This window comes from Monomorium pharaonis, chromosome 3 (genome assembly GCF_013373865.1).
Source record: "Monomorium pharaonis isolate MP-MQ-018 chromosome 3, ASM1337386v2, whole genome shotgun sequence".
NCBI classification, from domain to species: domain Eukaryota; kingdom Metazoa; phylum Arthropoda; class Insecta; order Hymenoptera; family Formicidae; genus Monomorium; species Monomorium pharaonis.
In genome coordinates, this window is record NC_050469.1 from 2,388,311 (window position 1) to 2,402,312 (window position 14,002).

Below are 14,002 nucleotides of genomic sequence, written 5' to 3' on the forward strand. Positions count from 1 at the left end.
ATATGTTTAAATACCTTTGTTTTGTCATAAAAATTGTATAACAGCAAACGTTTTATTCATATTTTGAATGTTATTAAAGAGAAACAAAAACGAAATGGTATTGCCAAGACAAAAATATTTTCTAATGTGAATCAAATCTGAAGAACATATTTTAAAGTCAAATTAAACACCAAAGCAAATCTGGCAATATTACAATGACAGTAAACAAATGCAAATTCAATCTGTTACCATATGGATGATGGATATGACAGAATGGTCAATAGAATGGTGTCAAATGTAGATTAAATCTGTTTCTAAAAGCAGAAACAATAATATTAGGTTCTTGAATTAATTTTTACAGAAAAATTGTACTGCTACCCACAGCACAAAACATTTCAACAACATTGTAGCAACCTTGCAATTTTACAGATTGCAATGCTGCAGTGAATGTTGCAGAAACACTGCATATTACAATTTTTTTCAAATAAAAAAATTTTTTCTGCCAAAATAGAAGTTATTTTTTCCCAATTTAACTATATATAAAATTTTTTTTTTAATTTGAAAAAAATTGGGAGTGAGTATATTTTGTTAAACAAAAAATGTTTAAAAATTTTTTACAACTTTTTAAACTATACAACTTTTATTAAAACATTTTTTTCTATCTTTTGTACTTTCTATTTTTTAATTTGTTGCTTACATTTGCAATTGTACAAAATGTTATATAGACGATCGTATCTTTTTATGAAATGTTAGTCAATACATATTGGTAAATTAACGATGAAAAAAGTGTTAAGTTCTACGATGGAAGCAAATATCAAAAATATAACATACATAATGAGACAAAGAATTCCAACTGTGCGACTCAATGTGAATTTGTTAATAAATAAAGATCCATATAAGATAACTAATGTAGAAAAAAGAGATACTGAGCTATAGACTAAACCTTGAGAATTAATCTGAATATAATACTGTCCAGATACTTTTGGTAACAGTGTAGCTTTGATGAACCATGGCAGTCCGAGACATAGTAACACATCGAATACATTTGATCCGATCGAATTACTTATTCCCATAGCTCCGTAACCTACGAAGTTATAAAATTTTTATTTGGTACGTTTTAAAGACAAAATGAAACGGAAATTCATGTTATATTCCCGCCTTATTGTAATCTTACACGATAATCAATTATCCAGAAGTTTCAATATTTACCTTGATTGGCAACGATAACGCTCGACACTGCTTCAGGTACACTCATTCCCGCTGCAAGAAATGTTAAACCCATAATGGAATCAGGAATCCTGAAAGTGTCGCCTAAAACATGATAAATATAATAGAAGCAGAAATCAGAAAATAATGAAATCTCATAAATATTTAAAAGATATCTTTATAAGATATCTTCAACAATGTTTTTTCGCGTAATCAGTAATATTTTTCCATAAGATTAACTGTCACTATATTTAATTAATTTAAATGATAAATTTCCATAACGGTCTGACATCGGGTATTGAGAATCGCTCTTGACATCAGGACATTTCGCAAAGACTATCTTTCCAAAACAAGTTTGTAATTGTAATTAAGCTTAATTACATTTTTAGTTTTGTATATCCGCTTGTAATTAAATAATTAATTGTAAAAATTATTTCTTATTAATCGATTTTTTTTTAGTTCAATTTATTTCCAGGTCACAATAGGAATTCCGATAATTCCATTAATTTATTCGAACAAAATTGACAAGAATCTTGGGACATATTTGCTCGAGTTGAGATTTTCTTTCTTTATTCAACGTAACAATATAACAACATAACAATTTTTCAGCAACGCATTTTTGTCTGTTACAACCGATGGAAGCGATCGATATTATAAATTTCTTGATGACTTAAACTCGCGCTCATGATACATGAAAAGCTTGTGCGCGCAATAATATTAATTTTATCTCTTAATAATATTTATAATTATATCTATAATTATATCTATAATTATCTTAATAATACTTATTTAATAATATCGTCTTTGTTTGTAATCGCTAACTAGGCTGTACTTAATAGGGTCCGTTAACAATCTATAGGTTTGTTTTTTATTCTTGCACTGCTGCTCTGATACAATAAGTTAGAATAAGATAAATATATTTTTTCTCATTCTAATTTAGTGCAGCAGTGCAAGAATAAATAACAGACCTTATGTGTAATCAAGTATGTATGCAATTTTGTGTCCGATTGAAACATCATGTCTGATTATTATTATGTTCAATTGGGGCGGTGTGTAATCGAGACTGTCTAATCGGATCCCTGTCCAATAAAAAAATAGTCATTCGGTTATTAATGTGTGTAATAGGAACAATCCTCCTTGTATACATAAACGATCATCTCTCAAAGTTAGGGCCCCCGCACAGATTTTTGCATAACGTATAAGAAAATCAATTAGAGTCGTCTAGTTCCCTCCCCAGGATAGAAATAAAGACCTCTGATTGGTTGATTCTCTTATACATTATGCATTTTGTGTTATGCAGAAGTCTGTGCGGGGCCCTTATAATTACAATATTGTAGAATAAGATGTGAATGCTGGAACTTATAGATATTATGGCAGCATTCTAGCAAGCTACACAGTTGACACTGTGTTACACTGTGTCAATTGTGTCACTTGGTGGAAAGCTCCCTGTATAATAAATACGCAACTGATTGGAGTTTGATAACACATACCGATAGTAGTAATGATCCATCCAATGACATAGGATGAAGTTGCAATCCATATTACGCACATGATGAACGTGATAGGATACCAAGACCTTAGCTTGCTTCTTCTACAGTCGGGAATAGTAAGAAGTAATGCTAGATTAATGGGCCAAGTGATAATCCACCATATCTTCTCGCATGTAGAACTCGGCCAGGTTGTCATATTTACGATATCGACTAAAAACATATTAGATGTTTTATGTTGTAAAAAGTTTAATTTGTGTCATTAAATAAATCTATACTGTATTAATATACTTTTACACGGAAAGAATTTCTCTCTTAAAATTTACCCTCAAAATTTGGTAATTGTGGGATAATGTATGACCTCGAAGAATTTTGCTATACTTTTTAGTAAAATTTACTATACTTTTAGTAAATTGTACTAAAAGCACAGTAAATTTCACTATACTTTTAGTAAATTTTACTAAAAAGTATAGTAAAATTCCTCGAGGTCACACATTATTCCACAATTATCAGATTTTGAGGGTAAATTTTAAGAGAAAATTCTCTCCGTGTATATAAAAGATAATTTTTAAGTATTTTGAAAGATTTGAAGTAATTTCTAACAAAAATGTATTATAATATATAATTCTATAACTCTATTATGCTTTATAGATGTTTATTCGATATTATGTGGATTAATTATAAATGTTTCATAGAGCTTTTTCTTCAATGAGTATAGAAACTTTTATAAAAAGATGGATTTTATAATTACGCACATCCATATAGATGTCTTATATCTAGTAGATAATGAATTTGAAGAGAATCTTTATTATATAGATGTGGATATAGATGTGGATTTTTATTAGAGATATATTTAAGTTTTTCCATTGTCTGGGTAAATGTTCCACGGAATTATAAAGATTAACCATCGACGAAGAATAAACTTGTTGATTGCAGTGAAAGGGAAAGCAAGGCGTGTAAAGTGAAAAACAAATAAGTTAAATTAATATCATTTTTTTAAATGTTTTTAGAAAATAAAATGTCCAATTGGTTGCTGTAGTCTCAAAAAGAGACGTGACATCAACTTATCTGCCTTTTACAATACATACCTTGGTTTCTTTCTTATTGCAATCAGTGGTCCATTCCACATGTTGATGAAATTAATCTTTTAATGCACAAATGTTTCTGCTGAAACGTAAATTACTGGACAAAATTAGAGAAACAAAAGTTTGAAATAGCGCCAAGTTCGTAATATTATTTATCATATCAAAAATTCATATTTTTTGCTTACTTTTTTACTTTTACGAACTTAGCGTTATTTCAAACTTTTGTTCCTCTAATTTTGTCCAGAAGTCTATATATGTATATACATACATTTATATATATGTACATATATGTATATATATATATATATTATATTGAATATTAGCACTACACGAGCTAACTAGTGGTCGCATGTATAATACTGGGGAACAAAAACTTTTGTCGGGACAAGGACATTGATTTTGATATATTTTCTTTTATAGAATCTGAATTTGAAAACAAGAAAGTGAATTGGTTCTAGTTTTTAAACACAACAGTTAAAAGTGCAAAAAACGTTTTAGGCCATTTTTAACATTTGTAGAAAACCAACAAGAGATTCTTCTAATTGAGATGATATGAAAGCCTAATCTTGCCTTATAGAAAAATAAGGTGTCGTTAACTTGGAGGATTCAATAATAGTTTTAGTCATTTCATGTTTACGTAAAAGTGAGCAGACGTGAAATGAACACAAAATAAACGTCTTGTGTTATTTGATATTATTTAAAATCTTATAGTTATTGCAGGTATAAACAGTTGGTTACAAAAAAGTTGTAACATTTTTTTTCGATAAGTTCGAAACGCAGCTCTGCTCGTGAAATGGTTGAACGTAATTGATTAGATCCATAAGTAAGAATCAATCGCTCGGTGAACAAGCTGCGTTTCAAAACTTATAAAAAAAGTGTTGCAATCTTTTAGTAACTGACTGTACATATGTGTTGTGCCATATAGTACGTGATATACATACGTGATTCGTCCTGATCACTCGAACTAAATCCACATATCTCCGTTTCTTTGATGAAGTCTGTTTATTTTAAAATGAAAGAGCTAAGCATGAGATTATATTTCTTATGAATAATTATTGATCGCAATCTCTGCAAAGAAATACGATATGTACATGTCTTTGACACAGTTTCCATAACAGTTTCCATAATAGTTTTCGTTGGATACATCAAGAAAAAAAATTGTTAAATCAATTAAATGTCGATGTCACAAATATACTATTGATTCAATGAATTTTTGTTTAAATTTGTAAAAGAAAAGCATGATGTAATTGATTTAATTAATAATAATGTAATAGCATTAATAAAATAAAAGCTACATTAATGTTGTTGATTGAAGATTATTTATTTTCTGTATATATAATATCACCGTGATGCTGGCAACTTGTATTCTAATAATATATACATATGTACATATATTAAATAAATATTGCTTATTTTAAACATTTTATAAGTTCATATATCCATAAATTTATTATAAGTTTATCACAATTAATTTTATTAAATTAATTTTATTAAAAATATAAATGTTTTAATTATTTATTTTTTTAATCAAGAATATAAAATTAAAACAAAAATTTGATTTACAAATTATTTTTCTTTGATAAAATTTTGTAATGTTCTTTAAAGGAGTAAATTCTTTTTTTAAGCATAACGATTTCTTCTAAAATTTATAATAATTTATTTTAAGATTATTATCAAGAAATTATTCTTTATTAAAAATAATAATATTACTACTTGGTAAAAGAAAAAAAAAGAAAATTTAGTAATTGCTTCTTTAAACATTAGAATTGATATATTTTTGTACACGTGCATGTATGTATACATCCTGTATCATGTAAAGAATATATATTTTTTTTTAAATATATATTATATTCACGACGTTGACCGTATCAAAAAGTTTAAACCAAAAATTAAAAAAGTTTTTATTTATTGTTATATTTATATACAAATATTGCACTTTTTAAAATATTGATTTTTAATAATATGATTCTTTTTCTCCAATATTATATAATTACACTAATTGTTTTTATTATAGAAAAAACAGTTTTAATAAGATTAAATTTTTAATTATTTTTATATAAGTTATCTTTAATAATAAATCGTTTGCGTTGTTAAAATTTAATAATTTTGGAATTTGTTTGCATAATATAATACTAAAAATTTTTGTGATCGATTATTGATGTATTAGTTTTTTTGAATGACATTTTATGAAGTAGAATAATTAATAATATCTAATATTATAACAATAAAAAATTTATTTTTCAAGTTTTATAATATTTTTTAAATATTTGTTGATTGACTTCCTTCTCTTTATTATTTATTTTATTACAATATTGTTACATAACGTATATAAATGTAAAAATTCTATTTGTGTTAACAATTATTGTGTTGCTCATATGAAAAATGAAAGAGAAGATTTTTTTCATTATTTGATTTGCAATTAATGCACTCAACACGGTGCAGTGCATTATAATTTGAATTAAATTTAAAAACTTAGGCAGAATTATATAATATTTGAGCACGTAAAAAAATCAATGTATAAGTTGCCAGCTATCTAGTGATTCGGTAACATTAAATAAATCTGTCTTACGTGGAATATATGAAAGTGTCAGAGATATGTACGGATTAAAAATGATCAATAGTGATTTATTCTGCGATAAACTTTAATCCACGAAGTCAGACTTTAAGAATTGTTGATTTTTCAGTGTTATTTTTTTACGTCTACGTCGTCTTATATTATTCGAGAATATATTATAGTGTTTTTTTTATTACAACAATGCGACTACAGAAAGGGAGATGAAGAAATTTTAATAGAAAAAAAACTTAAAAGCAATCTGACTTCTAAAGTTCAAAAGCTTATAACATCACACAGAATAAATTTGTATCAATTCTTTTTAATTTGTTTATTTTGCAGAGAATAAAGAATTATTTTATAATGATCTTACGATTTGGCAAAAGGGGACTCTCCTCACAGATATTTCTGTATTTTTTTCTCTTAGACGTTATTCGTTTTATGAAATTGTTGATTCGATGATTGAAACACATTGCTGAAAAACAACATTTCAATAATTACGATATTTCTAATTATTTTAGTAATAAACAATTTTAGCGACTCTATTAAATCTTTTGCATAATTTTAAAACTTTAAAATAGTCGACAGAAATAAAATCCGATTTAATCACTTCTATATAAAGCACTTTGCAGCATATTTTATTTAAGTGGTCAATAATGCCTGCTTATTTGAAATTGGCTGTTAGTATGTAATGTAGGATACTCATGTATTATAAAAAATTTGGAAAGCTACTAATTTCTAGAAGTCATTAATAATGACTATTAATGGCCACTATTGTATGTACATTGCTCAAATAAATATAACTATTTCGGAGTCTTTCCGAAACGATTCGACTTGCTTCATTTGTTGCTGATATATTACCTGATATGTATAAAATATAACAAATGATGAGGATGAGCGCTTCATACCATTCGACACGTCCATCCCACAGGGTCAGGATTAGGAGAAGAACTGTGAAAGCGTAAGCCAGCGTATCACGTGATACGGGCCACCAGTCCAATTTCAGCACCTGTAGATGCGATAATCGTATGTGATAAGAAGTGATCGCGAGAAATTAAACGCAGAATTTTAAAAAATTTTTTCTAGAGTTCTTTTATAATTTTTTTTAATTTTTATGTAAATTTTAGAATTAAAAAAAATTTTTGTATAATTTCTATATGACATTTTTAAAAATTTCTCAAATTTTTATGAGATTTCAATTATAGATCAAATTTTAATTACGAATCAAATTTGAAAAATTAAATTTTTTATTAATATGCATATATGTATTAATAAAATTGCAAGAAGTTGTTTTACGTTTTTATTTTGTTGTATTTATTATAATATAAAATTACTTGGTGAATTATTGCTAATATTTAGGGAAAAAAAGGAAATTTAATAATCTTTTTAATAATTTCTTTAATCTTCCTTTTTTCTTTAATTGTGATACTCTTAATAGATTGTATCAAAAATAAATATAACATACATTAAACACGTATAATAACATTAATTATACATTAAGAACGTATAATATAACATACATTAATTATACATTAAGAACATATAATATACATTAATTATACATTAAGAACGTATAATATAATATACATTAATTATACATTAAGAACGTATAATATAATATACATTAATTATACATTAAGAACGTATAATATAATATACATTAATTATACATTAAGAACGTATAATATAATATAATATAACATACATTAATTATGCTAATTTACATTAATATTGAGACTTAAATATTTTTAAATATTTTTTTCAAATTTATAATTTTAATTTCTTGAATATATTATATAGATTTCTTTTAAAATTATAAAATTTACTGCTAAACATTGATCTCAGTAACTGTTTAAAATATTTCTTCGTTAAAGATACATTAATAAAAATGATTAATAAAAATCTTTTCAATCTTAAATAACTCATAATTGAGACTGACATTTTATAAATTGAAACATTTTTCAGAAATGTTGAGAAAGCTTTTAACATCTTTTCTGGAATTTTATATATATATAAAATTTAATAAGTTATTGAAATAGCGAACTCCACCTCCATAAGCAACTTAAAATTTTTCATTTTATAAATTTTATTCAAAACGTATAGAATAAGAGATCTTAAAAGATCCAAAATTTACACACATATGTACACATGTATGTGCATTGTGTGTGTGTGTGTGTGTGTGTGTGTGTGTGTGTGTGTGTGTGTGTGTGTGTGTGTGTGTGTGTGTATAGCTAAAGGTAGTTGAAATTTGCTATTTTAATAATTTATTAAATAAATGTACAACCGTTTCAGTATATTGTTCAGTATATTGTTTTCGGCCACTAATAAATTTCTTCGCAGTTTCGATTTTAGTATAGTCTATTCTGATATAATAGATTATTAATTGTTGTAAAATTTCTTTCTTGAAACGCAGATAAAAACTAAGATTTTTAAAATTACAAAGTACTAATAAATTACGTTTGTACATTTATTTAATAATAACAAACTCCAACTAGCTTTGGCCCTATAAGCAGTTCTAAATTGTATTGTTATTAATTAAATATAAAAGCTCTTTCAGATATAATTTTTAGTTAAAAGATTCAAAATATTTTTTTCAAAAATCTTCATAAATTTAAAATGCGAAAAAGTTTTAAAAATATTATATTATATATAAACTAAATTACACATATTATAAAATATAAAATAATTGTAAAATAAATTATATCACTTGTTAAACATGTATTATTAAAATATTTACGTTATATTATATTATATTATGTTTAGCGTCAGTTAGGAATTTTACCTCTTTTGCGAACAACGCGCAGCATGCAGGCACGGCTAATATGTTGAATACTGCGGAACCGACGATAGTGCCAACTCCCAGATCACCCTCCGTTACAAAGGTGCCAATGGCGTTGATAAACAATTCCGGGCTCGAACTTGCAGCCGCCATTACAGTAGCACCAGCCACATCCTCGGTGACATCGAGCTCTGCCGTGAGATATTTTGTTTTGTTTTATTTGTTTATTCGTGAATATTTGCATGCACAAGAAGAAATAGAACGTGTGAAATAAGTATAATAAACGCACGACATAATACGCCAAACTGCAAACATTTTATGCTCGTCACAGCGAAACGAGAGAGAGAAAAGCCGCAGTGAGGTCATATTAAAGTCACGAAGAAAACGGTGGACATTCTGAATAATTCTCTTGTACTCACTCTCGCAAATTTTCTTAATAGAGGGGACAAAATAGTCGTCGCAGACAATGGCAAGTAATAAAAACAGATAAATAATGATGATGAAGTGGATTATTATGAATCCTGCCTGTCTTTGCTGCCGTGTAAGACCGTCAGACGGGAATTCTTTAATCGCTGGCGGCGTGCAATTGTAACTGTCATTTCCAAGTTGTTCGAGCTCGCTTGACTGCAACAATCTACGGCCTCCTGGAAAAGGAGCGTAAACAAAAATGTAAAAAAAGAAGAGATAAAAACAAATTATCATTTTGCTTGCGCAATCAGTCCCCAATGATTCTTCTTTCGCTCCAGCTCATGCGAATGCCCAGAGAAAAAGAGAAAAGTGTTATTACTTTATATACTTTATATACTTTATATTATATACTTACGCCAATCTGCTGCGTGGCCGACATTTGTCGTACTGTCAGATAATAGTCCCATTATACCGATATAAAAAGAGTACATAACTATTATAGCAGTAACGAAAAGTATCCGGTATCCGACCGTTCGTTTGCGCTGCCATACCATCCTTTATTATATAAGAACGTGTAAAGTGTTGGTCCTCTTCTCGAATAATGTACGTAAGAGATATATATAAGAAACGAGACAACGCGATGAGAGGCTCTTGACGCAGCATGAGTGGCTACCTGGCCGTTTATCCGACACGTAGAGTTCGACTATACGCTTATATTTTTCGTCCGTCGGAAATTTATCACGACTTATAGCGACGCTGATAAGATACTGTTTAAAGCAATCACCTTCTATACTTTCCATTAAAAGACGATTGGAAAGTTTCCGTGATTGCTCCGTCGTAATTTCTACGTTTGCGTCTTCTGGAACGTAGAGTTTTTGCCGATTTATACGGTGACCGTACATATGCCGGAATCTTCACCGTTGAAAAGTTTACATTGCGTTTCTTTTAATCGCTTACACACACTTCGAGCACTTGTAAACATTATTTCTTGTTGTTTATTAATTTTTAAACAAGAATAAATAATCCTTGCAAGAACTGTGAACATAAAAAATGCGGTTAAAAGGAATGCAGTCAATATTATTAATTATGTCAATATGCTTGATCGGAGAAACACTTTTATTATTCTTTTGAATTGATTGCACAGTGAATTGTCGAATAAAACCATTTTAAGAGCGAAAATTACTAACTGATTTACAGACATACGATTTACAATACATGCATGCAATTTACGAAACATCAATATGCCACTACATACTATTAACAACTATTACATTACATCAGTATTACATACTCAGATATACAAATTTTTAAGTATTCTAATATCTCATTTAAAGTCCTAGTTTATAATTTTAAGAACTCAGTTTTATTCTTTCATGTATCAATTTCACATGTAAAAAATAATCATGGTGTCATTAGCCGGCAGCGGCTGACTGGACACATTTATCGACCTAATTATGGTCACTGCAAAATAGTCGCTAAATTGAGAGAAGTTTACCGTTCTTCTTACCACGTGAGAGGGTGCCAAGGAACGAATCATTGTCAGGCAGTGTACAAGACACTGTACGTTCTAGTTAATGCACATCGACCGTCAAAGAGTCGAACTGAATTATGGTATGAGTCCCGAAAATCCATCTAGCTATTTTAGAAATTTAAATTTCGTTTGGGATAATAAACAGATTTGCCTTTTAAAGTTAATTGTAAGGAAGCATTTTAAAACACGTAAATGCAATTAAGAAAATAACATATTGAAAAAATCATTTTTGATCAGTAAAACAGGACAACTTTGATATTTCTTTAATTCTAAACATTTATTTGCAATTTATTTATTTTGAATTTACAATACATCGTACAATGGTCGCATGATCAAATCCTGATATCTTTTAGGTTGAATAGAATCGCGCATAGATTTTCAACTTAAAATACTTTTTCTTTCTTTCTTAATACATGGAAAACAGTTTTATGTGATTTCTTTAAATCGCATGTATTAACTTTTCTTATTTGCTCGACGCGTCTCTTATCACGCTACAACAAATATTATATGTATTGAGTAAATTATATAAAATTTTATGAAAAAGTTTAATCTGTATTTGCTATTTTTATATATTTTTTAATTATGTAACAATATGAAAAATTAATTTATCAAGTTCTCATATCAATAATAAAGAATTTTACGAACTTACCGAGTAAAGCTTCGAAGCGTTTGTAGCATCATGATCGCACTCTAAACTTAGTTTTACAGCTTTCCCAGTGACACCGGGCGGAAGTGACTTACTGTTAACACTTTTTAACTTTCTGTTCCTCGTTTTTTCTCTGACCCTTAAAAGTTTTTAAATTTATCTCTCTTTTTTCTCTTGCATCTGCTTTTTTTTTTATCTCATCTGAGGCTTCCTCTTGTAAAAAACAAAAATCTCGTGACGCACCTTTTTTTCTTTTCTGAAAAATTGTTTTAATTTTTAAATAAACGTTTTCGCCTGTTCAATAATTATTCTAAGCAACGCCATCTTTTCTATCCGAAGGAAGCGCTTAACGAAACCGTCGGTCAACATGGTGACGAACTGAGAACATGCAATTTTACCGCGTACCTCGTGCGAACGTTTGGAGTAGATCTTATGCGATAGACATTCCAAATCCGTGCCCAGCGTTGCGAATCTTCGCCCGGTTTCTACGGTTTTTGATTAGTAAATTGCAAGTAATAATTCTGTGCGAGTTCATTCTCCCTAAAATGCAACTCCAACTTTGCCTTTAACTCTGCGAAGGTGAGGGACTTATCTATATTAACTGTGTTTCAAAATTGCTGTCAGTACTGAAAATCTATAGTTTCCATTACGTACACTATAAATTTTTAATACTGATAGCAATTTTGAAACACAGCCATTATCAGTGGATGGGTCAAGTAACGTACATACTTTTCTCCGCATGCATGACGCTACACTCATATGTCACATCGCTTTATTTGGGAGCGTCCCAGATGCGTACAGTGTAAAACACTACCAATTAAATTGCAGAGTTGGTTAGGGTTAGGACAAATTTATAGAATTTGATTGGTTGTCCGTTTTATACTGTGCGCATCTGGGACTTATTCGCACGTATGCACGCACGCACCCACACACACACACACATTATCCCTTTTGTCATAAACGGCGCTATTGTCGTGAAAACGAGATTAACTTGTTTTTTAAAAATAAGAACTCTTATTTTTTAATTAAATATTATAATTTTGCATAAAAAATAACTTTTTTTAGTAAGTTAATTTTGACGACCAATATATGTTTAAACATATCAATGAAGTAATCGCTTATACAGTTTGCATCGGATCTTAGTAGTAAATATAATTTTTTTTCTATTAACTTAATATTCTTTGTTTATACGTCATAAACAACTTTGTTTGTGCGTCGACAAGTTTTGTCAGACTTGCAACATAGTTATTAAGTCGAATATCAATGTTTAAGAGCATCTTAAAATGCCCCTTTCCTCAAAAAATTATTAAATTAATAGAAAAAAATTATATTTATCACCAAGATTAAACATATATTGGTTATACAAAATTAACTTACTAATATTATCACCTTAATATATATATCACCTGAAAGGATATTCTTTAAGATATACTGCTTATTGAGAGGAATAATATCATATGTCTCGGTGGTCGAATTGGTTAGGACGGAATGATGGCCTCATGGAATGATAGGAGATCCGGGTTTGAACTCCAGCTGAGGTACTATTTTTCGTAATATTTTTTTTTATTTTGGGGTGAGGGATTATATCTTAGTTAAATTGCTAATATTGTGATATTACAAATTTAGTTTTGCTCTAAGCAGTTACGTTCAAAATTCAAAAGTAACAGCGCGCAGTTCGAATGAATGTATAGGAAAATGTATAAGTCACACAATAAGCATTAAGATCCGCTTTGACCGTACATTCACTTGAATTGTGTTATTCACATATACGCTCTTATATATTATTGTTTTGTCTAAAATATTTTTTTCGAACTATTGTAGATTTTTAATGAAATAATTTTATTTTTGTAAAATTTGTTACTGTGTGAAGATATTCCGAGATAAATTGTTGAATGTTATTTTAAAACGCTTTATTTCTTCACTGATTTTACAACGAATCTTTCTTCTATCATATTTCTTCATTTTTTTACCTCACATACGTGCTAGGGCTGATACTAACACTTTCATTTCCACTGTTCAGCGTGCACAATTCTAATTTCGCTAACAGACTTATTTCACATTTTTTAAAAAGTAATTTTTGATAAAATAAAACTGAAAAATGTTTTGAATAAAATTTTTACAAAATTTTTGTTTTTGATTTAATTAAAACTGGGTAAAATTTTGATAAAATAAAACTAAGAAAATATTAATATATACTTACATAAAAATAATCACATATGATATATGAACAGTATATCCAATTGTTGATTATGACATATTCTGATTTATTAAGTATTTTTTATAAATAAGATATTTTACATATATTTTCTTTCCTGCGCGGGAATTCTATA

The 14,002-nt window shown here is 28.3% G+C and overlaps 1 protein-coding gene and 1 long non-coding RNA gene across 2 annotated transcripts; both read right to left on the minus strand.

The window, feature by feature from the left end:
• Positions 1-600: 600 nt before the first annotated feature.
• Positions 601-10,167, minus strand: LOC105835662 (sodium/potassium/calcium exchanger 4). Its single transcript, XM_028189936.2, has 9 exons — positions 9,911-10,167; positions 9,507-9,731; positions 9,091-9,278; positions 7,170-7,317; positions 6,682-6,783; positions 4,699-4,755; positions 2,676-2,885; positions 1,189-1,290; positions 601-1,063 (listed from the first exon to the last, which is right to left on the minus strand). The coding sequence occupies exons 1-9, from the start codon at positions 10,047-10,049 to the stop codon at positions 729-731; spliced, it is 1,506 nt and encodes a 501-aa protein (XP_028045737.1). The 5' UTR covers positions 10,050-10,167; the 3' UTR covers positions 601-728.
• Positions 10,168-11,946: 1,779 nt separating this feature from the next.
• Positions 11,947-13,956, minus strand: LOC118644796. Its single transcript, XR_004962574.1, has 2 exons — positions 13,873-13,956; positions 11,947-12,243 (listed from the first exon to the last, which is right to left on the minus strand). It is a non-coding gene; the product is annotated as an uncharacterized LOC118644796 (long non-coding RNA).
• Between the last annotated feature and the right edge of the window lie 46 nt (positions 13,957-14,002).